The sequence below is a fragment of the Protomyctophum parallelum genome (genome assembly GCF_964188405.1).
Source record: "Protomyctophum parallelum genome assembly, chromosome: 17".
Taxonomy (NCBI): domain Eukaryota; kingdom Metazoa; phylum Chordata; class Actinopteri; order Myctophiformes; family Myctophidae; genus Protomyctophum; species Protomyctophum parallelum.
In genome coordinates, this window is record NC_139719.1 from 23,031,636 (window position 1) to 23,056,697 (window position 25,062).

Genomic DNA, 25,062 nt, shown 5'->3' on the forward strand with positions numbered 1-25,062 from the left:
TAAATGTTTACACAGGAGCCCTTACATTTAGCCCTTTATAGCTTTAAACCGCATGTTCATCAGTTCAGAAATTGACTTATTGCAGGACATTACAAACCGTAACAACAAAAAAGTTTATAGTATCCCGAATACATTTTTGCCATGGTTTACGATAAATTCTCTCAAGATATGCAACCACAGTCACAATTATGAAATCTTAATACAAAAAGATATCAGCTTATTTTTGGTCTTTTTATTCAACTGTCATTTTTGTCCTTTTAATCTTTCAAGTAAAACGATGTGGAATTACAAGGGAACAAAGGGAATGTAACAAATGAAAAGAGACAAAATAAAAAATAAGACCATCACCATATTGTCCCCCCTCCCCCTGCTTAGAAAGCTGTGGGAAATGCAAGTCCAAAGGGAAATGTGATGATTTATTGTCATCTGGGTACTGTACCAGTTAATCTTTTAATTCAAACATTTTATATTCAGACTACATTACACGTGAGAGGAACAATGAAGTCATGACAGTAAAAATCCAGGTGAAAAATAAATTTGTAGCACTGATGCACAGGCTCCTTTTTTAACAGGCTCCTTGAACATATTAAGTAGTTACTTCATCGTCAATAACATGACGTTTCACACCACGTGTCAGGTGCTTCACAAGGCATACTGGGGGTCAAAACCCATGGCCAAACAGGCACTGTTTTTTTGTTTTTTAAATTACATAGATGCCCTTTTTGCATGAATGTGACGATATATGGGCCATAAGAAAGTCGGGCTTTGGGAAGGCAAAAGCAAAATAAGTCATGTCAAAGACAGGAGCCTAGCATGAGAGATGGACGTATTCAGGGCTCCCCGGCGGTACATTCTGAGGTACCATAACGTAATTATTAACTGGGTTGATGTAAACAAAAGAACAAACAAAAATAAGAAAATATGTAATACTACACCACAATGCACTTGAAAACTGTGGGCCACGTATTGGATGTGCAAAAGGCTAGATTTAGAATGAAGTCAAGACATGATGAGTAGAGGGGAGGGAGGGGCCCAAGCGAAAGACAAGCTCCAGCATAGTGCAGCAGAGATCACATTTACAGATCTGTTTGTCTTCCTAATACTCTGGAAGAAATAATAAAATATCCATAACTTATAAACTGACTGCAAAGAAACAATAGTCAGAACAACTGACAGAATTTTCAGAAACGAACTGTCTAAAACCTTCGACTTACAATACATCTGGTCACTCCAAAGTATTATTTTTATTCGCACAAAGGATTTTTCATTTAGAACCCTAGCTGAGGGTGCGGTCTAATCCCCAACACATAATATCTGAGTTTTCCAGTCTTTTAAATGATTACAGTACATAGTGTGAACTAACAACTTGCCAATATCACCTTTTGCACCTTTTTAAATCCTGTATCAAGTCCCAAGGTGCTTTAACCACTGTCTCTATAGTTGTCTGACCGTCGAAACTCATTATACTTCTCAGAGAGGACACTGTGAAAGTGTCACCAACTCTCCCCAGTCTGGCTACCCTGAGCCTTCCCCCAGCTGACGGAGCTGGTGAGGGGACCAGGTCCAATTGGAGGGGGAGAGGGCCCGAGAGGCGGGGAGGTCCGTGGCTTGTACCACACTCACAGTTCTACTTGCATTCATATTAGAGTGTGGACAAAGCAGCAACCTTGGAGGTTCACATTTCTCCATTTTCCTACTGTGCTCCGTTACAGCATCCCACTTACCCCTCTCTGTCCCTTCCAGTTAGGTTTTTGGCCCTCTGTCCCTATTGTCATGTCTTGTGGTGACGCACTTGGCCGGAACGGGTGCTTGCTGCAGGCGAGCGGGCCTGCGCTGCTGCCAGTGCTGCGATACTGCGCAGCACCCTGTCGGGAGTCCCTTCGGCTCCAGAGCCGCTGCTCACATCCTGTGATGACCTCTGGGACCGCCTACAGCTGTCCCTTGCCTCCCCATCCTTTCTGTCCCTGTGTTTCCCACGCTCCGAGCTGCGGTCCCGCTCGCTTCCCGACGAGGTGGCTCGGGAGCGGGACTCCCTGGGTTCTGTTCCCTGGGAGCTGCCGCTCAGGGTTCGTTGGCTGCTGTTGCTGCTGCTACGGCTCCTACTGCTGTGGTCACCACCCTCGCCGTCCCCGTCACTGCTCATGCTGCTGCAGGCACTGTGGCCCCGCGACGAAGACCGACCCTCTCCTTCCCGTTCCTTCCCCTCGGACGACTTTTTACTTCCGTCCTTCTCCATGGCTTTCTCCTTGACCTTTCCCTTGTCCCGCCTGCACCTCTTGACCTCCAAGTCCAGGGGAGGCAGGAGAGAACCGGGGCACTGTCTGGTGGAGCGGGAGGTCTGAGTGGGAGTGGGGGGTTTGCTGCCACCTGGTTTGTTGTTACTGGTGTTGAGAGAGTTGGTCTGAGGGGAGGCTGGCACGCTTTTGTTTCTAGACATTAGATTTTTGTCAGTGGAAGAAGCAGGGGAGTTCCCAGCCTTAGCCCCATGGTCTTTCCTGGTGGTGTGACCAGGTGTGTCCACTCTACCCTTCATGGCTAAGAGCTTGGCTGCTGCATTGAGGGCTGAACACCTCTTGCCCAGAACTTCTGGTTCAGGAGGTGTGGCGGGCACGCTGTTGGTTTGTGGTTTGCTCTCTGTTGTGGGCTGAGATCCTGCAGACTTCCTGGTAACTCGGACAGAAGATGTGTCACTGCCGGATTCTGCGGTACTGTTGGACTTGTTTCTGTCAGAGCTTCGTGCCGTCCTCTTCCTCTGTCGGTGGCTCTCTCCCTCCTTCTCCTGGTCCTGTAGCCCGCGCTTTACCGAACGGGTTAGTCCACGCTCCTTTCTGCTTTTGGCGCTGTCTGAGTCAGAGGAAGAGGAAGGGGACCTGGAACGCCCCCTCCGAGAGGTAGCGGTCTGCTCCTCCTTGCCTCCTTGCCCTGCCTTGTTTTCTGTGCACTCGACTTCCACTTTCTTTATCTCCTTCTCTGCCTTCTCTGAGGCAGCGTCCACTCGCCTCTTCTTAGCAGGATGACGGTTCTCATACGTTCTTTTGTGATGAGCGTGACGCGTGAGTGTGGCTGAGGAGCAGCTGGAGGATGGAGAAGAGGAACGAGCAGACTCCTGACTGCTCTGCCGGCTGATGAGTCTCTTCTGACCAAAGGTGCTCTCATCTCCAACAACCTTCTCCATCTCCTCCTGCTGCTGCTGCTGCTTCGCTTTCTCCTGCTGATGAGCCACAGGGGTCTCCGACTCAGGCGGGGAGGGGGTTGGCGAATTAACTGAGACTTTAGCCCCTGGAGAGCTCTCTGCCTTCCTCTTTATGGGCTCAGACTTCAAGCTCTCCTTCGCCTCTGTCCCACTGTTGTTGTCCACCATGGTATCAACCTCAGTGTCTGTCACCAGTACAGAGTCTGTTGCATCTGCAGATTCTTTTTGAGTTGGCTTAGAGCACTGCTTCACTGATACAGTCGCAACAGAGGAGACAATGGAGGGGGCAGGTGTTGGGTTGGACGCCACTGTAGGAATGTTAGTGGGAGTCGGGATGGGTATCGGAGGGGAAACGACTGCTGGGGGTTGGGTGGTTGTTGGAGAACTGGTAGTGCTTACTGCTGAAGTGGCAGTGGGTGTTTGTGTAGTATGTGTAACGTTTGATGATACCGTAGCCGATACAGTCTTTTCTGTGATGAGCCTAGAGGCCTGTTTGGACGGGGTTGTTACAATGTTTTTTGATGTCCCTGTAGGAATTGTTACTTGCGCTGGGAGGGGTGTTGTCACTGGGACTGTCTGTTCTGGGAGGGGTGTTGTCACTGGGACTGTCTGTTCTGGGAGGGGTGTTACTGTGACTGTCTTTGCTGGGAGGGTCACGTCATGTGATGTTACAGCGACTGTCTTTGCTGGGAGAGGTGTTGTCACGGTGACTGTCTGTTCTGGGAGAGGTGTTACTGTGACTGTCTGTTCTGGGAGAGATGTTACTGTGACTGTCTGTTCTGGGAGAGGTGTTGTTACTGTGACTGTCTGTTCTGGGAGAGGTGTTGTTACTGTGACTGTCTGTTCTGGGAGAGGTGTTGTTACTGTGACTGTCTGTTCTGGGAGAGATATTACTGTGACTGTCTGTTCTGGGAGAGGTGTTGTTACTGTGACTGTCTGTTCTGGGAGAGGTGTTGTTACTGTGACTGTCTGTTCTGGGAGGGATGACGTGACTGTGACTGTCTGTTCTGGTAAGGATGACATTACTGTAGCTGTCTTTACTGACGTTACTGGGACCGTCTTTGCTGGGAGCGGTGTCGTTACATTGACTGTCTTTGCTGGGAGAGATTTTTCTGGGACCATCTTTACTGGGAGGGATGACGTTATTGTAGCCCTCTTGTCGGGGAGGGGTGATGTTACTGGGACTGTCTTTCCTGACGTTACTGGGACTGTCTTTGCTGGAAGGGATGACTTGACTGTAGACGTCTTTTCTGGAAGGGATGACTTGTCTGTAGACGTCTTTTCTAGGAGGGCTGACGTTACTGTAGACGTCTTTTCTGGAAGGGATGACTTGACTGTAGACGTCTTTTCTGGAAGGGATGACTTGACTGTAGACGTCTTTTCTGGAAGGGATGACTTGACTGTAGACGTCTTTTCTGGAAGGGATGACTTGACTGTAGACGTCTTTTCTAGGAGGGCTGACGTTACTGCGACTGTCTTTTCTGGGAGGGACGATTTTTCTGGGACAGTCTTTGCTGAGACGGATGAGGTGACTGTAGCAGTCTTTACTTGGAGGGGTGTTGTAACTGTCTTTACTGACGTTACTGGGACTGTCTTTTCTGGAAGGGTTGACGTGACGGCGACCGTCTTCACTGATGTTACCGTGACTGTCTTTTCTTCGATTGATGACGTTACAGTGACTGTATTTTCTGGGATTGGTGACGTTACTGCGATTGTCTTTTCTGGGATCGGTGACGTTACTGCGACAGTCCTTTCTGGGAGGGGTGACATTACAGTGGCAGTTTTTTCTGGGAGGGGTGACGTTACAGTGACCGTCTTTTCTGGGAGAGATGTTACTGCGACTGTCTTTGTTGGGAGGGGTGACGTTACTGCGACGGTCTTTTCTGGGAGAAGTGACGTTACTGCAACTATCTTTTCTGGGAGGGGTGACGTTACTGCAACTACCTTCTCTGGGAGGGGTGACGTTACAGTGGCTGTCTTCTCTGGGAGAGGTGACGTTACAGTGTCTGTCTTTTCTGGGAGGGGTGACGTTACAGTGGCTGTCTTTTCTGGGAGAAGTGACGTTACTGCAACTATCTTTTCTGGGAGGGGTGACGTTACAGTGGCTGTCTTTTCTGGTAGGGGTGACGTTACAGTGGCTGTCTTCTCTGGGAGAGGTGACGTTACAGTGTCTGTCTTTTCTGGGAGGGGTGACGTTACAGTGGCTGTCTTTTCTGGGAGAGGTGACGTTACTGCGACTGTCTTTTCTGGGAGAGGTGACGTTACAGTGTCTGTCTTTTCTGGGAGGGGTGACGTTACAGTGGCTGTCTTTTCTGGGAGAGGTGACGTTACTGCGACTGTCTTTTCTGGGAGAGGTGACGTTACAGTGGCTGTCTTTTCTGGGAGAGGTGACGTTACAGTGGCTGTCTTTTCTGGGAGAGGTGACGTTACTGCGACTGTCTTTTCTAGGACTGGTGACATTACTGCGACTGTCTTTTCTGGGAGGGGTGACGTTACAGTGACTGTCTTTTCTGGGATCGGTGACGTTACTGCGACTGTCTTTGCTGGGAGGGTCACGTCATGTGATGTTACTGCGACTGTCTTTGCTGGGAGGGGTGACGTTACTGTCTTTACTGGGAGAGATGATATTACTGGGAGGGATGACTTTATTGGCACCGTCTTTACTGGGGCTGTGGTGATCAAGTTGGTTGATGTGGTCACAGCTGGAACAGGAGGAGCTGAAGCCGTCATAGCAGTGGACTCGGACTCAGACGAGTTGGTTGTTGTGACAGTTGTGAATGGTGTCTGTTTGGTTGCTGTGACCGTCTTTGCCACCGACTGCACAGCTAATGGTTTTGCAGGGTTGCTGTTGGTGGCAGCTATATTAGCCATAGCTGGCGTTCTTGTAGTTTCTGTAACGTCAGTTGTGGACGATAACATGGCCGATGCAGCATCACCGACAGATTTGGCTGGGATTGTGGTGGCGACAGTGACCGACCTCACTGATGTACTTACTGCAATGACCTTTTCTGCAGTCACTGGTTTAGCTGTGCCTGGTTTCTCTGAGGCTGTAGTTGGGCTAGAAGTGGTGGCTGCCACAGTCCCACTGGTGGCTGTGCCAGTAGTGACAGAACTAGTGCTGTGTTGAGCAGAGGCAGGGGTAGATGTAGGTGTTGAGTCACATTTAACTGCAGTCGTAGCAGGTGATGAAAGCATTGCCGTTTTGGAGACTGTGGTAGTGTCTGCTGAGGCAGGGGCTTGTTGGGAAGCTGTGGTAGGCGCAGTGGTGGCCATGGGAGCTTTGGCAGAACATGGGACAGGCGCTGTAGAAACTATAGGTTTTGTCTCTGTGGGACTTTTTGTAGCAGCCACTGAGGCAGCAGTGGTGGTAGGAGCTGAACAAACCGTCTGTGTCTTTGTGTCTGTGGATGGAGACGGAGCAGGGACAGGTGTAGTAGAGGTGGCGGCTCCTGGTGATGGAGCAGCGCTATTGATTGAAGAAGTAGTCACTGCGTTGGGGTGACTAGTGGAAGGTGCAGACTCTTGGGCCGACATTGTGGCCGTGCCTGGAGATGGAGCCGAACTGCTGACCTGGGCTGTGGAGACCGAAGCTTGATGGATCGAGGGTGATTTTTGAGCCTTGCACGGTGCAGGTGGAACACACGTTGAGGCTGGGGATTGTGTCGAGTCTGGTGGTGTTTGAGCTGAGCTCTGTGGGGGATTCTGATCAGTGGTTGGAACTGGGGCAGGTACCACAGGTTTAGTGTCTTGTTCCTCAGCTTTGGCAGATGGGGTGCTGACTGACTCTTGACTGGTGCTGACAGTTGGAGGTAAATTGGACTTGGGTTCAGTGGGGGCAGGCAGGCCCCCTGGCTCTGTGATAGAATCAAACGGTTCAGAAGTGTTTGATCGTGGGCTTGATATACCAGTAGTGCTGGCTGAAGGGGGCTTATTAGAGTTCCGTCCTGCACCGTCAGCATCTGGCACATTTAACGGGTATATCCGAGGACGTCCCCTCTTGCGTTTTGGGGATAGAGTGGGGCTCCCCTCCTCACTTAGTGAGGTGGGCTGCGGGGGAGGCGAAAGCACAGGTGCAGGAGCACTGAGGGGAGTTTTAGGGGGCCGGCCCCTTTTCCTTTTCACTGGCGCCACTGGGGAATTCACACTGGGCCCTACGGAGGAAGAAGTGGAGTCTTTGCCAGGCGGAGCATCGATCTTCCTGTTTTGGGGTCCTCCCCTGCCCCTACCCTGCTCCACCAACTGGGCGGCCAGGCGAGACTCGGTCTCCAGCCTGCGTCTCACGGGCAGGTTCCTTAGCACAGGCATGTCAGGAGAGTGGTGCGGCGGGGAGTAAGGAGGGTATGCTCTGACAGGCTGCGGCTGTGCAATGGGGTTGGGGTGTTGGTCCTGAGCAGATTTGGAAAGGGTCCCTTTAGTTTTGCTGTCAGGGTTGTTGGGGTGTTGGTCCTGAGCAGATTTGGAAAGGGTCCCTTTAGTTTTGCTGTCAGGGTTGTGGGGTGTGGCGTCTCTACTTGGCTCGTTGTTTGAGCCACCTGCAAGCTCCTCTGTTGTAGTCGTCTCTTCTGAGGAGACCACACCTCCGGTACTGCTGCATCTCCTCTTCCTCTTCGTGTGCTCCTTCTCCTCCACCACAGTCACAAGCCGCCCAGGCAGCTTCCGCAAGACTTTGGCTGACGGCGAATCCTCGGCCAGGCCCCCACGAACCTCGCCATCGGCCGACTGCCTTTTGCGAGGTGAACGGGGGAGGGAGCCAGCTGACGGGGGAGACATGGAGCCTTGGTCTTTGTTCTCCTCATCTCTGACCTGAGCAGAGTACAGCTGATGGTCCACTGGGCAGCTGGACTCCTGAGACAACACAGAAGCTCCCCTCTCTTTCTCCTCCTTCTCTCTCTCTTTTTCCCGCTCTGCTCTCCTGATGGACCTGCTGTCCATCTCTCCAACAGTCAGCGGTTTTCCCCCAGAAAGAGGAGGAGAGGTTGGGGCGGAGGAAGGCACTGGACTGGAGAGAGAGCGGTTTGACAAAGTCCTGGTTCTGACAGTCTGGTGGTCTCTGGCAGGGGAGGAGGCTTTCGAGGATTTGGAGGTCTCCTGAAGCTTTGTTGATGAGGTGGTCCTGGGGTGGTCTGTACGGGCTGGGGTAGCGACAGCAGCAGCAGCAGCGACAGCAGCAGCAGCAGCAGCAGCAGCAGAGGTGTCTTTGGCGGCCCCTCGTACTCTCAGACCTCGTACTCTGTCAGGCACTTCTCTGGGGGTGGGAGGTTCAGGCTCAGTGTCGGGAGAGGCTCCGCGCAGCCTGCCACTGGTCCTGGTGGAGGTGAGGATGACGGTCTTGTCCTTGGGCTTGCGGCCACGGCGTGCCGGGGCCGGCTGGGAGGGCTCCACGGAGGCCGGTGGGGACGAGAAGTTGTCATCGTCAGACGAGGCGTGGAGTTTCAGGGCCTCCTCTTTGGCCTGGTCCAGGCCCTTCCTGGCAGCCTCCACTTGCTCCTGGATAACCACAATAAAAAAAACATAAAGGAGATCTATGTGAAATTGACACAATTATGTAAACTTTATCAATAATCCTCAGTGTTAATTTAACAAAGTGTTAAAATGGACCCAAAAATATCTGGAATGATACATTTGTCATTTTTTTGTTTTCTATTGATGGGTCAGTGTTGTATGTGGACTAAGAAAAGAAAATAACATCTGTAATTCTATTTCTATCTATCTATCATTTAAGAATTATGTTAATGAGACACACAATCTTGGTTAGTTTGTAAATCCAGGACAGAGGTTATCTCACCTCAGCTTGCTTCAACTCCTCCTTGCACACGTCCTCCAGAGAGGCCTCCAGGAAGTTCATTGCGTAGCGCTCGATTGGAGTTAGCTGGATAGGGAAAGACATTTTACATGAAAATTAAGCATGCCCTTATTGTTCTTTCACCCCAAACTGCAATACCACATTCTAAATTAAATCCTTAACTTGCAATATTGGCAAATAGCTTATTTTTTCATTGCCAGTGCCTCAAACTAGAATAGGGCCTTATAGAGGATAAAAGTCTTGAGATTTTCAAGAGGGTCCTCGATTATGACAACTCACCTGCTCCACCAGGGCAGCAATCTCTTGCTCAGCTTTAGAGAGCTCTTCAACCTCCTCCTGTTCCCCTCCGTCGTCCAGTGGGATGTTTTCGTTGAACTCCGCCAGCTCGGCCACCTGCTCCGCCTTGGCTTGGGAAGCAGCCACGATGTCCTCCTCGTCCTCTGCACGACACAGTGCCTGGCGGACATGTTGGAAAGAAGTCGGTTAGGGTCCATCAATTTAGCACGACTTAAGTATTGTAAGCAAGTAGATTAAGTCTGCATCAGTACAAACACTGGGGTTATTTCTCTGGTATTGTGTCTCTGAATATTTTTATCATCATTCTGATTCAGTATAATAATATAAGTATCGTCAGTTTCACCCAACACAAGTAAAACAAAAATCAAGTCTACACATTAAAATCATCAATGTGTTAATATAGCCATTCACAACTCAGTAAGCGTGTCTGACCTGTTCCAGGATGGTGGTGCTGTGTTTGTTGACCGCCGTCGCCGCCTCCTCCTCCTCTCCCTGGGGCACAGACAGCTCTACCGCCACCTCCCGCTTCTCCCCCTCGTTCATGTCAAACAGGTCACGGATGGTTTGCTGAGGGAGGCACAGGCGAAATGGATATAGTGATTCTTACTCAAGTGGACAGTGGTTTTGTCTACCCCCCCCCCCCCCCACCCAATGTTCCCCCTAAGGTGCGCCCGTGCGCGCACACACACATGGCCAAATGCTCTCGCGCACAACTGAAATCTGTCGCACACAGACACAGACGCTGGTGTAAAAAGAAAATAAGTTATTTAAAAAAGAAATTGTGTGCCCCCCTAGTATCATCTACACTACAGTAATAATAATACCTATCCCGAGTCTACATTTGCCCACACTTTATTTGTATTTACTTTACACTTTATTTAGATTACACAGGCGAGGCGACAGATAGGTCTCCTCCCCGTCTCCTCTCCTCCTCCTGCAGCAGCAGCAGGAGCAGGAGCAGGCACCACACCAGTGCAGTCAATGTTAATGAAACCCCAAGAACCAGATAAGATCGCGTTGCTTGGACCTGTGCGTTATTGGTAGGCTACATTTAGATTTAAAAGGCGAACGGATAGAAGTGTGGATAAAAGCACGGCTGTGCGCAACAACAACGAGAGGGGGGCTAACGTTAGCTTTCACATTAGCTGGTTAGCTAACGTGGTTATCACTACAGCACAACAAGCCTCCAGTCCGGTGTACTGTGTGTGTGTGTGTGTGTGTGTGTGTGTGTGCGCGCGTGCGTGCATGTGTGTGGCTGTGTGTGTGTGTGTGTCCCAATAAATTATATATATATATTTTTTAAGATATCTTTTTTGCGGCTTACGCCTTTTATTGGTTTTTTTTAAGGGACAGACAGTAGGCTGACAGGAAACGGGAGAGAGGTGGGGGAAGACATGCAGTAAAGGCCGTGTCGGGCACGGGAGTCGAACCCGCGGCACACTGCGACTGGATTACCAGTCGGGTGCCCAGACGGTTACGCCACTGCCTGGGCCCCAATAAATTATTTCCGTTTTCTCATGCCCCCCATTTAAAGCAATATTGAGTATTCATATAGGCTACCAGTCGTTCTCAACCTGTGGGTCCCCACATGATTTGGGGGTGGGGGGGACCCCAGATGACAGTGAAGTGAAAATTTAAGACTTTTATAATACCTCAAAGGCTCTAAAAGAAAAAATACCATTACTGCATCAAAAGTAATCGGCAAAACCAAAACTGGTCAAACAGACTCCAGATTATTAAATGATAAAGATAGAGGTAACAATTGTGAAAATAGCCGATCTACAAGTTCCCAACGAGCTTGTAGATTATTAAATGATAAAGATAGGCAACAAAAATATGATTACTTTGGGGGGTCACAGCCTGAAAAGGTTGAGAACCACTGATATAGACTAACTGAATATTCCTAAAATTGCTAGCCTACCACCTTGATATAAAAAATGTTGTAACTTGTGTAACCTTACGTAACTATTCATTGATTCACTCGTATACCAAAATCCATTTGGAAAAAAGAAAAAAAAATCACACCTGTGTGAAGTGAGGATCGCACCGTCGCTCACTTCACATTATCTAACGTTTGGATAGTTGGTGTCAAGGTGACGTAATGTTTGCTCAGTAGTTGCTGATGTCTGCTCAGACCGAATTCTTTTGGAGGGAACATTGCCCACACCATTATCCATTTGTACTTAATTTCTTTTATTTTTACAGCAAAAATGATAATAAATAAGATCAAAAGAAAATGACACCTATAATGACATGGCTAGTTAAATGTTGTTTGGGGGGGGGATTTGTTTTACAGGGTATAAGATTTGACTTTGTGTTGAATAGTGTAGAATATGTACAGATAATAAATAAATAAATGTACAGATAGTAAATAAAATAATAATTCTGAAGCTTTTCTATAGTTGTATAGATTGCAATAATAATAATGTGTGTTTGTCACAAAATCCCAAGGCACAGCTGGAGCCGTCTCACGGCACACCAGAGTGACTCTAGTGTGCACACAGTTTGGGAACCCCTGAACTAGAGATTGAATTAATAAATACAGTACAGTACAGTACAGGACCCTACCCATTCTGGGCGGGAACCCCTTTTGGTGTTTTACCCCCTAAGGCCGGGAACCCATTTTTGGGTTCTGTACAGTATGTACAGTATTAAAAAATGACAAGAAATTGATGCTGCTATATAAATATTTGAAGTTTTTCAGAAAACTTAGGTCAGGCTTTAGAAGGCGTTTTTAGAATCGGCCTTAGGCCTAAATGGGTTAAGACTTAAGACACTTGAGACCGGTGACTGGTGTTCAAACCTACGTACCTCTTTGAAGAAGGCGGTGGTGAAGTTCCCTCCCTCGATGGCCATGTCACCCAGCATCCTCTTCTGGTTGGCTTTCTTTAGGATGTTCTCCTCCACCGTGCGCTCACTGATCAGCCTTTGAAGGGGAAAGAGGAAGGACCAAAGAGAATTCAAGCTGGTATCTACACTGGAAATGTTGAGCCGTTAAATGTTGTCAGTTTAACTGTTTGAGACAAACGTATTGGCTCCCACAATTATCAAATGTTGCCGCCTAACTGTATTTCGGTAGTCGAAAATAAAGCCAATGTCCTGTCTCCACCACTCTTTGATTTTCCAACTAGAAACCAAATGAGGTGAAGCCTAGCTAGCTAGCTTCCAAGCAGAAATGAAAATTCTATATACATTTGGAAGACCTCGTTTAATATATATTCGTGAACACCACTTTGTGATTGGTTGAATACGCGTCCTGTCTGAAGAGCAGATAACAGCTTGAGCTAGATTGCTCACAACGTTGTGTACCGTAAGCTTGTAGATCTGCCATTTTCTTTAATTGAAAATAATAATAAAAAAAGAAAAAAATGCCCATAACAGGGACTCCAGGTTTAAAGTGGTTAAGACAGAGAGGAGATGGTGAACAGATTTCAATTTCAATATTTCAATCTGACATACAGTTAATACATTTCTATCATACTGTAGAACTAAATGCATCCGAGGCACCTGTGTTACCTGTATATGTGGACGTCTCTGGTCTGCCCGATGCGGTGGCATCGGTCCTGTGCCTGGGCGTCCATGGTGGGGTTCCAGTCGCTGTCGTAGAACACTACCGTGTCGGCGCCCGTCAGGTTGACGCCCACGCCACCGCTTCGCGTGGACAGGATGAAGCAGAAGACCCTCGCGTCTGCGTTGAATCGCTCCATTAGGGACTGGGGGGGTAGGGGGGGTCCACAATTAATACACTTTTCTATGGGAGGTAAATACATCACTGTACTGTATGTGTGTGTACTGAACTGAACGTCGTAACAGAAAGGAGTGTGTATGTTCCATTTGGAGGCATATTCCAAGTCCATTTGGAGCCATTTGGATGGCACATTTCCAACTGAATTCCTTTTTTTTTCTAGTGCCAAAACATGTAGTAGTAAAAGTTCAGTTGTGCAATTTAATCACATGAACAACAAAAAACTTTTAACCTGGGCCAGTTGTATTCTCAGTAATTTATTTGAGCTACATACAGCATAATAAATACCCAAAACGAGTAGTAGAAATAGTCAAATTAGTGGGAGTTCCATTAGGATGGTAAATGGCACCCCTCTAAGACCCAGCGTTGCTTTTTAGCAACAATTTAATTTTATTTAATTACTAATTTTTTTTTTTTTTTTTTCTGTTCTTTTTTCACCTAAACGTCATCAGTGATGTTCATTGCAATGCCATTTCAATGCCATTGGTCATGATATTTGCATATAAATACCCCCCACAGAGGCTGAAATTCACACAAATAAAAAATGTCTGGACTGGAACACATTCTATTAGGTCCAGCCAACACGATTCCTTTGGCCGATGAATAATGTGTTAATAGATTTTATTTAAGTGGTAGCTCATTAAACAGCCGACTCCACTCAATTATGTCACAATATTCTGCATCTACTCAGCGCATGTACCCTTTATTAATAAATTAATACAAAAATAATAAATAAAGACATAAGGCCAATGCACTTTTGCTTTCATAGTACCGTAATTAATATTAATCCCGATTCAACCATGTTGGCAAGCAAATGACACACACAAACATTTTAAATAGAAGAAAATAAGAACATGCAAAACCCCCGACCTGTCTCATCTCCACACGGGTGCTGCCGTCCAGACGGAGGTAGATGTGTCCATGGTAGTTGAGGAACTGCTCCAGTATATCCAGCATGCGCGTCATCTGGGTGAATATCAGGACCCGGTGGCCGCCCGTCTTCAGCTTCCGCAGTAATGTTTGGAGTGTCTGCAGCTTACCTATGTGCACGACGTACACACATTGATGGTTAAGGTCCAAAAAGGTATAAGATTATACCTCACCTCTGAGGTGGCTTGGCCTTCGAGATTATCTTGATATAATGGCATAAACATGCATAATCGGTGTATTATCACTGGAAGACCGAGCTCTTAACAGTGATGGTGTAAAAGCCAATAGCAACAGACTGAACATCTGCAAAACCTGATGTATTTGTGCTCTTCATGCCTGCTTGATATCAGACTTCCTAAAAAGGTCTACTTGGTGTGTCGCTGACGCTGTAGATCTATTCTAATCCAATCATCTCAAGAACTCAATGCTTCCAGGAAAATCCTCAATAGAGGAGTTTAATTGCTCGACCCTTAATGGCTCGATGACTTACCACAGTCGTACTGTATGAGCCTCAAGTCTGGAAAGTGGGTCCTCATGTTACACTGAATGCGGTGCAGGATGTGTGTGAGAGGCGTGAGCCGGGTCGACAGCTCAGCGGAAAAGAGGGCCTGCTTGTGGCTCAGTGAGGGGGGAGGATGGCAGCAGTGCATGGAGATGACTGGAGCCTCCACTGGAGGAATCACAAATGTAAACCTGAGATGAGAGACGAGAGAAATTATGTGGATGAGCTAGAGGGTTTCTGTATATGATGAACAGTTTGAACACTACAGCTTTTCTCTTCCTGAACATGAATACCATAATCAGGATATTTATTTGAACGTAACTATAGGACATTACTTTAAGTTTCGAGATGTACAGTCCATGTGGAAACAACCAACAACAAGCAGCCGGTCATCTACATACCTGTCTATAACGTTACTGAGCAGCTGTAGTCGCTCCTCTGTGGTGTGGATGGCTTCTCTCAGGGCACCACTCCGGCTCCATTGGTTGCCTTTCTGTTGGGACTGCGCTAACAGGCAGCTGCTGTGACCCGAGCGACCCCAGTCCCCGTGGGGGCGGAGCCCTGGGGGAGCCGGCGAAGGGCAGGCTCCGGGGAGAAAGGTGAGAAAGTCTAGAACCTCTCTGCCATAGACGGGCTTGGCCCCGCAGTGGTGCTCATTGACCCGGGAGATGAGGTCCAGTCGGCTAGCATGCTGCCGCTTACGGCTGTCTTCCAGCCACGGCTGGAGGGGGAAAGAGGGACGTGCTGTTGGTCACGTAGAAAAGGATGGACGCGTAGCGCGGGGAGCTCTTGATTTCAGTTATCTTGCAAATGATCTTGCAAGACCATTTCCGAGGCTGTTCAAAAGGTATGCTAAATAAACTAAGCGTTAAAAATGAAGGGTGCAACGCTACTGGAACACAGCCCGAAGGTCAGTAGATCCAAATATTGCATTTAGTCTCCCTTGTAAGACAGAATAAACAAATTCTCTAAAAAGGTAGTGCTGCGTCCCTTTTTTATCTTGATAATATACTATTGAGAAGTTGAATTCTCTTCTCAGAAGGGCTATTATTTGAAGACAAATTAAGCACAGTTGGAGAAGCTTCATGGACATTGTGAATGTATTTGAGGTGTAAACAGGATGTTGTGGAAACCTCACCATGTAGAAAGGAGAGCGTGGAGGTGGGGGAGGTACAGGCTTAGGCCGATGAGGGGCTCTTCCAGCTGCACTGGAGCTGGACTTGGTAGGCAGTGCAATTTTACTGGAACTGCGGTCATCGTTTGGGGTCACTGAAGCCTTTGATGAAGACGTGGAAGATGCGGAGGAAGCATTTACACGAGCTGGAGCTGAGGAAGAGCACAGAAATGAGTGAATGTAAACAAGTTCTTTAATGTCCATTACACAATACAAAGTTCAAGCTGCTGGAAAGCATTTAGTGCAAGTAAGCAGTCATATCTAATCTAAAAGTTAATTATTTTGAATGCATACTTGTGTGAAAATGCATACTTGTGTGTCTACACCCTGATTAGTATTGCAAATAAAAATTAAAAATAAGAAAAAAAGATAGCACTAAATAAAACTGCTACAGGTGCAATAAAACAAACATACTGCAACAACTATTCCAACATCAGCCGTTGCCATGCAAGAACACAACCATGTAAGCTTTGAGCGAAAACAAAAACAAATAACGTTTTTCTCCTTCGCTCACCTGGCTGTTCAGTACTTGCCGGCGGAGGCTGCACTACTTTGAGTATAGGGCGGGGGGGCTGAGGGTGACTGGGGGTGGAGCAAGGGATTCTGGGTGGGGCTATGGTATAGGTGGCAGTGGCAGGACCAGGGGTCCGCTGGACTATGTGAGCTGTAGTGGGGATTCTGACAGGGGGTGTGTTGGGATGATGGTGTGGGGACGGGGATAGATGGGGGATCACACGGGGGGAAGGGGCCACTGCCAGGGTGGGCACAGGCCCGCACTCCTTGCCTGGTGCTGTGTGCTGGCGCACCACAATCTTCACTATCCCTGGACTGCTCACCATGGATGAGGGCACTGAGGACAAACACAGAGGACATCATTTACACCTTCATCAACTAGGGCTGTTGCACAAAGCATGCACTTTTCTTTTGTATGAGCACTGAATGAAACTCTGATGAGTAATTCTTAATGCAGGGAAACCGGTATTCTGCATGGAAATTAAAGGGATATTTAACTAATAAAATAAATGAAAGAGCGGAGAGAAGGGAGGAGGAACCTTGCGAGGAGACACCGTGAGGCAAATGGGTCCCAGAGGGACTTGGAGAAGAGGTATGAACAGCGTGTGTGTTGGCTGTACTGAGGACAGCCACCTGTGCAGGCTGGCTGATTAGGTGGTGCTGCCCCCCGCTGGACACCAAGTGCATCACGTTACCTGTAGAGTGGAGGGAAGGAGAAAATAAAAATAAATGTCAGTCACACAGAACACCTTTTAGAATGATTCGCATATTTCTCAGAAACAGATCAAGAAGCCACCCTTATAGTATAGAGTTTATAATACCGGTATTTAATCTTTCAACTAAATGGTCACTTTATCTTGACGCATGTGAGACATGGCACTCGAAGCTTTTGTTTTGTCGATCAAGTTAGGCTATTAACACTTCTTTTGCGGGGGAATATTTCATAATAAAGGCACTAGGATGCCACGCAGATGAGGCAGATTTTACTCTAAAAGTCCCGCCTTCCATTACCCAAAACCGGGAAGCATAATTTTCCCTTAGTACCTCATGCAACCTCGTCTTATGTCTCTCTAGAAGCGTTAATATTCCAAACGAGCTGTTTGCTGAAGTCAGAAATGACCAAAGAACATCAGCATTATGACCGAAACCATGGAGAGTGCCGTAGATTTAGAGTTATGAGCAACATTTGTCGGCCGGTAAACAAGGAAGTGAACGGCAGTGCGCATGCGCGAAACCGGGCTAGGATCGCTGAAGGAGGAAATGCAAAAGAAAAAAAATTAAAGAAATAAAAATATTTTTATAATATGGTAAAGACGCCTATACACGTCCAAGGAACCCTGTGGTTTTGATTCTAAAGACGTGTATACACGTCATTAGCATAACTAGTGTATCTATCTATCCATCTCAATGGGATAGTTCCAGCCATAGGAGCAATGTTTGGAACTATAGCCCATGTGACATCAAAGCGTGTCGCCACACTCTTATTAGATTACTCTGGGATAATGGCACTGTCAACAGTTTCATTCATTGAACAACAGTAAGAACTAAGAACATGCCACCACTGACACCAACCTTGGACTGGGCGTGGTGGGGCCACAGGAACTTGGTGGATCTGAGCTCCAGAAAGAGTGAGCTTGTTGCCCTGCAGCTGAAAGGTGACCGGTTTGCTGCCCTGGCACGACGACATAGGACGGCCCGCCAGTGAGGCAAGCTGGGCTATACTGACCACCTCTCCAGCTGGTGACAGGATGAGAGGGGTATACAAATCATTATGTCTTCTGGATTAATGACTTTCCTCAGCACAGTAAAAAATACAGATGGAGAACGATCAGTGCATATGGACTTTGCCCGGTATTTATTTACATTTTTTGATGTGCTACCTATTTGGATTTTTTTTAATTCCTACATTTTGATGTATAGACCGATTCCGTAGCGGTTTCATGGTCGCAGCCTACGTATTTCCTGTAGGCGGACTCGACGTAGCTGCGGGGATAAAACCCTCACCAGGCGCACCTCTTCCACTACAGTGAATGGCAGAGTGACTGATGTTAGTTTGCCTCAAACTTTACTCCTTTACCTGCTTTTTTACTAACACTAACATTACAAAGATGCCCAGAACATCGAGATGAACCTGTGTAGTTTATGGCTGCTCCAACAGTAGTGGCAACATAAAAAATAAAATAAAACGGAATGTCTAATATCCACCGCGGTGGCTGAGACCAGAGCCATTGAGTAATGGTTGAGACGAAGCAGGGAAAGATACATATCGCCAGTCTTACCCAATACCAAATCTTTCTGTTTTATGAACACAAGGCTGCTGTATTTTATACCTCATACTAAGCATTTAAAGTATGAGGTATAAAGTACACTGGCGTTATGTATCTTTCACTGCTTCGTCTCAACCATTACTCAATGGCTCTGGTCTCAGCCACCGCGGTGGATATTAGACATTCCGTTTTATTTTATTTTTTATGTTGCCACTACTGTTGGAGCAGCCATAAACTACACAGGTTCATCTCGATGTTCTGGGTCATCTTTGTAATGTTAGTGTTAGTAAAGTTTGAGGCAAACTAACATCAGTCACTCTGCCGTTCACTGTAGTGGAAGAGGTGCGCCTGGTGAGGGTTTTATCCCCGCAGCTACGTCGAGTCCGCCTACAGGAAATACGTAGGCTGCGACCATGAGACCAGCTACGGAATCGGTGTATACTGAATTTGGGTTTAGCACTCTGAAAACCATTGCTGATGTGCAACCTCCTTTTCTCATTTATCCATTGTTGATACTCACAGGGCAGTCTGGCCTGCATGTCCGGACTGAGGAGCACTCGCTGGGGCATGATGTTGCTGGGCGGTGGGGTAGAGTGAGCTGGCACATTGGGGGCGCGTGGACCGGCGGGTTGGCGGATGGTCAGCACAGGCTTAGGCGTGCTGGACCTGATCGATATCTGTGCGGCAGGAGGCACGGGTAGACGAGGGAGAGAGGGTATGGGCGACACGGAACACACCACTGAGAGAGAGAGAGAAAACAAAAAAGAGAAATGAGTGGATGGGGGATAAAGCTCAAGCTTTTTAGGAGATATGCCAATTTTGACGTCATGTTTAATGATAATGTCTTATTTTTGTCATCTTATAATTTAGTCCTCATGTTTTGCTCAGGGACACTTCAACACAAACTGGGTGGTAGTGGTTGGCAGTGACAGACTGTACACATGGGGGGGGGGGGGGAATTGGAAACAACTAAATATGGTAAAAGATTGTAAAGAACGAAAAAAGATTTTGGACACAATCAATTTCCAATGATATATTACAGGCTACAGCAGTCAGTCAGTCAGTGAGTGTTTGACCAACCTTGTTGAACAACGGGTGCAGGTGCAGGGATGACCTCAGTAATGAGAGGTATCTGTGTAGCAGGGGGAACAGGGCAGGTGGGTTTGTTCATAAGCAGGACAGTTCGGCCGTCAGCCTTTGGAGGTGGTTGGAACATCCTTAAAAAGAAAAAAAATGTAGAAAAAATGTAATGTCGAAAAATTAAAAAGGCCAAATGGGTAAAGTGTCGTATTGAACTGTAAGCCACTTGAACATAGGTCTGAGTGCTTAGCAAAAGCCCTTTATGGATAAATAGTCAAGAATAAAAGCGAATGACGAGTTGTTCAAGTGCATACCTGTTAACCTTCATGCGGACTGGTTTGGGCCTCGGAAGGGGTTCAGGAGACTCTGCAATCTCCTGGATGAGCTGCCGACCGACCTTGTAGCGGGGCAGAAAGACGTCTGCCTGGTAGCGAGACACACAGCTCTCCAAAGACACCAAGTCAAACATGGACAGGTCACAGCGCTAAGGATACACACACACAAACAAACTATGTCAGACTGTGTATACAACTCAAAATTAGCTCATTCCATTGTATTTTACGTAACATTCCCTAAACATCAACACTGGCATGCATCTTTTTTTGTGAAACGTTGAAAATGCCCAGCCGATCTACAAGCTCACAACACGCCGCTTGCTGTGTATTGTGAGCTGTTATAGATCTGCCACGTTTGCCTAATGTTTGCCTAATACGGAAACTAGGGTTCAAGTGGTTACATCCCCCCCCCCCCCCCCCAGTGGTTTTCCCGCCGTGCTGACCTTGAAGGGGTGGACCTCAAGAGTGTCTTGCACCAGGGAGGCTGTGCGGAACACGATGGGCTGGGTGATGAAGGGAGAGTGGATGGGACGGGGGTCAAACAGGTTGGGGTGGTTGCACACCTTGCGAAGCTGCATCAGAATGTTGATCACAGACATGAAGTGGCCGCCGGCCAATGTTTCCCGTGTGCTGTAGGGGGGGGGGGGGGGGGGGAAATGGCGAGAGTGAGACCTTGTAGTCTTGTTTCCATTCTTGACACATCTCAAAAACATGAAATCTGTCAGTCCATTTTCAATTGCTTGACTCCATCTTCTACCCGGCCATCTATGCTATCAAAAATGTAAAATGCGTTGCAAAAAGGTGGGTCACGGGCCCCAGGCGTAGAAAAAGGCGGATTTGTTTGAGGTTTGGAGCTTAGTTTCTTGCTAGATGTTGAAGTGAAGGGGTTTGGGCGACCCATCTTTATCGCATGTCATTTCTCTACAGTTAATTCTAACAAAAAATATATTATTGTTCATTTTCAATAATTTACATATATTTTGTTATAGAAATAACATAAGATGAAGATCTTATCACCCAAACACTACATCTACCATATGCAAGGTCTAGGAGACTGGAATGTTTTTAGCAATCATTTTAATTTCTAACGTAAAAACCAGAGCAGCCCATGCATGCCATAATTGTGTACACATTCAAATTCCCCCCGAGAGCGATCCATTGAGCAACTCACGAGGCCTGTGCCATGAAGTCATCGTAGAGGAACCTCTGTCTCTTGGACAGGCGACAGCGCACCACGTGCTCGTATTTCTTGGGCATCTGCTTCTCCACGTCCACTTTGATCCTGCGGAGCAGGAAGGGCCGCAGCACCTTGTGCAGCCTCTTGACCAGGCCCTCGTTGTACTCCTGGCTGCCCTCGATCATGCCCGTCAGTGGGTTGGAGAACCACTCCTTGAACTCGCGGTGGGACTGGAAGACGTGGGGCATCAGGAAGTGCATCAGCGACCAGAGCTCCATCAGGCTGTTCTGGAGAGGCGTTCCCGTCAGCAGGAGCCGCCGGTGGCTGCGAGGAGAGGAGGGAATGATCTTCAAGCTATGTACACAGGTTTAGATAATGATATTGGGCTGTATACATTAGGATAAGGAAGCTGTGTGGAACCTGCATTTCCAAGTGGCCAAGTCAAGTAAATTTTATTTCTAGAGCACATTTAAAAACCACCAATGTTGACCAAAGTGCTGGACAGCATAAAAACAAAACATATACAGTAAAGAAAATGCAGGCCCAGGCCGTGGCGTAACGGTCTGGGCACCGGACTGGTAATCCAGTCGCAGTGTGCCGCGGGTTCGACTCCCGAACCCGACACGGCCTTTACTGCATGTCATCCCCCCATCTCTCTCCCGTTTCCTGTCAGCCTACTGTCTGTCCCTTCAAAAATCAATAAAAGGCGTAAGCCGCAAAAAAAATCTTAAAAAAAAAAAAAAAAAGTAAAGAAAATGCACAAAATACAGAACAAACTATGAAATGGGAAAGCACAGCAACACATGATTAAAAAGGGGGGGGGCATATGGAATTTAAAAGGCCAGGGAGTATGGATGTGTGTTTTTAAGCGAGATTTAAACCGTCCATAGAATCTGCAGCTTTCACAACTAGTGGCAGGACATTCCAAAGTCTGGGTGCAGCGACCGAGAACACCCGGTCGCCTTTTGACTTCAGGTGGCCCTAGTGGAGTCGGGGGGGATTGATGAGCGCTGATATATAGGGAAGTGCCAGGTCATGAAGGGCTTTAAAAAAAAACATTAAAACCTTAAAATGTATTCTGAATTTGACTGGCAGACAATGAGATGAGGGCATGGATGACTTTTTCCAAGTCAGGTGTGGAGAGGAAGGGCGGATAAAAAAAAGAAATCGCTGCACTGGGAACTCCTTTTTTGGTTATGGCCGAGTCATGGTGACATGAGGATGCCGACATGGTCCGTCCGCCCTACCTCCCTTATGCCAATTTTAATGTAGGATAAGACTAGAGGTTCGGGCATGTTTGTTTTTTCCTTTTTCCTTCACGCCCGAAATAGGAATGCCAGGTTGAAAGTGATTAGAGATCCCATGATTCAACATATTCTGCCAGACAGTAGTAGGAGGAAGTTGGTGCAACCCAAAACACAGCTGCCTGAAGCAATAACATTAGGGTGATTCAGTTGGGTCTGTGTGCCAACATGGACAGTTCCTGTAAAGTTCACTTCATGCTGGCACTCAGATACATTTAAGGCCATGTTTAGAATCCGATTTAGTTCTCAAATCTGATCTGTAGGACAGACTGTTCACACCGTTATTTACAAGAGATCAGATCGAATCTGTGTGCTCAATAAGGCTGTCCCCCGAGCCCTGTTTTTAGGATTCGAGCTTCGGCAGGGATTTTTGAGCGGACGTCCGAACAATCGTTCCAGTAACGTTCGTGCCTTTAACCAAGCTGCAATTCAATATAGATCCTATGGGGGGTGACATTGCATAATCTATCTGTGAAAAAATAAATAGATACCGGTATGTGGCTTGGGTGGTTAGAGCAGTCTAGAGTCTTCAGACAGACATCTTTAGAAATCAGATTTGAATGGCATTTGAAAGTAACCACCTCTGAATGTGGTTCAAGTTGGATTCATATGGCAAAAATCTGATTTAAATGAGGCTGGATTTGGGCTGCCAGTCTAAAAGGGGGACCTTAATTAACATTACCCGCTTCAGCTGTGTAAAGAGTCCACAGACAGAATTTATAGAAATGAATGAGGGGCATATTCCCCTGTGTGCAGGATGAGTAATCAGCATTTATTTTATGATCTTACAGGAAATATAACAGTTAATTTGATTGAATTGCGGATGCAAGATTCATACAACATACGGTCAAATTTGTATGCACAGAACACTTTGCCAGTGTGATTTTTTTAGATGCCATTAGAAGGATAAATGTATTTAGTTTTTCAAACAGAAGCCCTACTTCTGCTCCTTGTGCAGTAAAATTCTCAGTTGTTGGCTCGCTTTACTGTACAAAAGTACAGTACACTGTCCCTGAAACTTTGATTTAAAAATAAAAATGTCATGCCATGAAAAAACCATTATGATCTATGCTTCGCCGCTACGTCTGGTTCTCTTCCTGGGAATGATTAGGATATTCAGACGTCTGACAGAGTTGCCGTTGAACAGTCTGAGCCACACCAACAGTGCTGTAAGCATTGAGTTTAACTTGTTGCCCTTGGGAAACTGACTCTTTTGCCCTTTGTGCAGGTTTACAGAAGAGCTAATCTTCATGCTCTACAGACCTGTTGAAGTTGAGCAGGCTCTGCCAGCGCTGGGACTTAAAGTTCTTGATGTTTTGGGCCTCATCTAGGATCAGGTACCGCCATGACTTGCGTCGGAATGCCTGGTGGTCCTGGAGCACCAGCTTGTAGGAGGTGATGCACACATGGAACGCATTGGGCTTGGTCCAACCCTAATTGGGAAGAATGAGATCTGCTTCAGCACTTGTGAATATGTTATATAATTTTGGAATATGAATATGACCTACTTGGGAAACCTTTTGTTATATTTTCAACTGGTGTAAAACTACCCATTTCTATTCGAATCAACACAAACCTGTCTCTTCAACTTCCTCTCCTTTTGGCTGCCATAGTAGGTGAGAATCTTGAAGCCAGGACACCAACGCTTCAACTCCATTTCCCAGTTCAACATGACACTTGTTGGGACGATGATGAGGTGGGGGCCCCAGTTACCTGCATACAACACAAGGTAAGAACGCAAGAGGGAGGGGGGGAATTGTCATGTGTTAAATTAAACCTCTCAGACAATCAGGTTTATGAACGACCAGACCAGAAAAAAGCATTACAGGCTCAAAAACACCAGAGATTTACAGTAATTATGAAGTTTCATTGAACTGCTATTTGTTGCAATAACTCATGACTCATTGTGGACATGCATAGACACAGACATGTCGCAGATGACTCCAATATATTTTTGTCAGGTAAAGATGAACAGAGTCTAAAATTGGAAATGAACCAGGAACTGTGCAAAATAGACACCTGGTTCAAGGCAAACAAATTATACCTAAATGCAAAGAAAAGCTCATATATGATGGTTATGCCTCATAATCATTCAATCACATGCACCCGTCCCAATATCCAGATTGATAACAATATATTAGAAAGGGTCACCGTTACCAAATTTCTTGGAGTCCTAATTGATGAGAAACTCAGCTGGAAAAATCATATTCCAAATCATATATCAAAAATCATACAACATCGGCCCAATTTTCCATCAAGTTCAGAGGACCACACTTTTGGAACAACTTACCGTCTCATATCAGAATCTGTACTAGTCTCTGCTGCTTTAAGAGACAATTACTGCTATTTTTATTAACAAGCTTGTCAACATGCCCTAGTCATGTTATTATTTGATATTTTATTTTTAGAATACATTTTATTTTTTCATTATTATTATTATTTACAATCCTTAGGTTTACCAATATTATTCATACCTTAATTTCTGTTATTTAAGCTCAACTGTGTAGCTTCCATATGGGAAGGCCACTCGATAAGCCCCTTTGGGTTTTTTTGGCACCTCCAGCACATCATGCATGTAACGAATCGTGTTTCCTATTTGAAATATTTGCTTTCTGTATTTTTATTTTATTTTACCATATTGTTGTTATTATTTTACATGTGCAAATAAACTAAACTAAACTAAACTAAATGCTGGTGACAGTACTAGTAGCTACTAACTAATTATACATGCCATGGGCAACT

The 25,062-nt window shown here is 46.6% G+C and overlaps 1 protein-coding gene across 4 annotated transcripts in view; it reads right to left on the reverse strand.

Annotated features, from left to right (window-relative positions):
* Positions 1-217: 217 nt before the first annotated feature.
* Positions 218-25,062, reverse strand: part of srcap (Snf2-related CREBBP activator protein) — a 48,921-nt gene continuing 24,076 nt past the window's right edge. For 3 of the 4 annotated variants that reach the window (XM_083787328.1, XM_083787326.1, XM_083787325.1), the window contains 20 exons: positions 23,897-24,033; positions 23,584-23,753; positions 21,011-21,340; positions 20,283-20,469; positions 19,819-19,988; positions 19,505-19,641; positions 18,945-19,163; positions 17,730-17,894; positions 16,697-16,852; positions 16,159-16,494; positions 15,609-15,796; positions 14,872-15,191; positions 14,459-14,661; positions 13,909-14,078; positions 12,810-13,006; positions 12,105-12,219; positions 9,726-9,860; positions 9,276-9,452; positions 8,979-9,062; positions 218-8,680 (listed from right to left, as the gene is read on the reverse strand). In XM_083787328.1, the coding sequence (XP_083643454.1) occupies positions 1,772-8,680; positions 8,979-9,062; positions 9,276-9,452; positions 9,726-9,860; positions 12,105-12,219; positions 12,810-13,006; positions 13,909-14,078; positions 14,459-14,661; positions 14,872-15,191; positions 15,609-15,796; positions 16,159-16,494; positions 16,697-16,852; positions 17,730-17,894; positions 18,945-19,163; positions 19,505-19,641; positions 19,819-19,988; positions 20,283-20,469; positions 21,011-21,340; positions 23,584-23,753; positions 23,897-24,033 (10,505 nt within the window). In that variant the 3' untranslated portion in view covers positions 218-1,771. The remainder of the gene's footprint in view (positions 8,681-8,978; positions 9,063-9,275; positions 9,453-9,725; positions 9,861-12,104; positions 12,220-12,809; positions 13,007-13,908; positions 14,079-14,458; positions 14,662-14,871; positions 15,192-15,608; positions 15,797-16,158; positions 16,495-16,696; positions 16,853-17,729; positions 17,895-18,944; positions 19,164-19,504; positions 19,642-19,818; positions 19,989-20,282; positions 20,470-21,010; positions 21,341-23,583; positions 23,754-23,896; positions 24,034-25,062) is intronic. The other variant, XM_083787327.1, reaches the window with a different exon arrangement.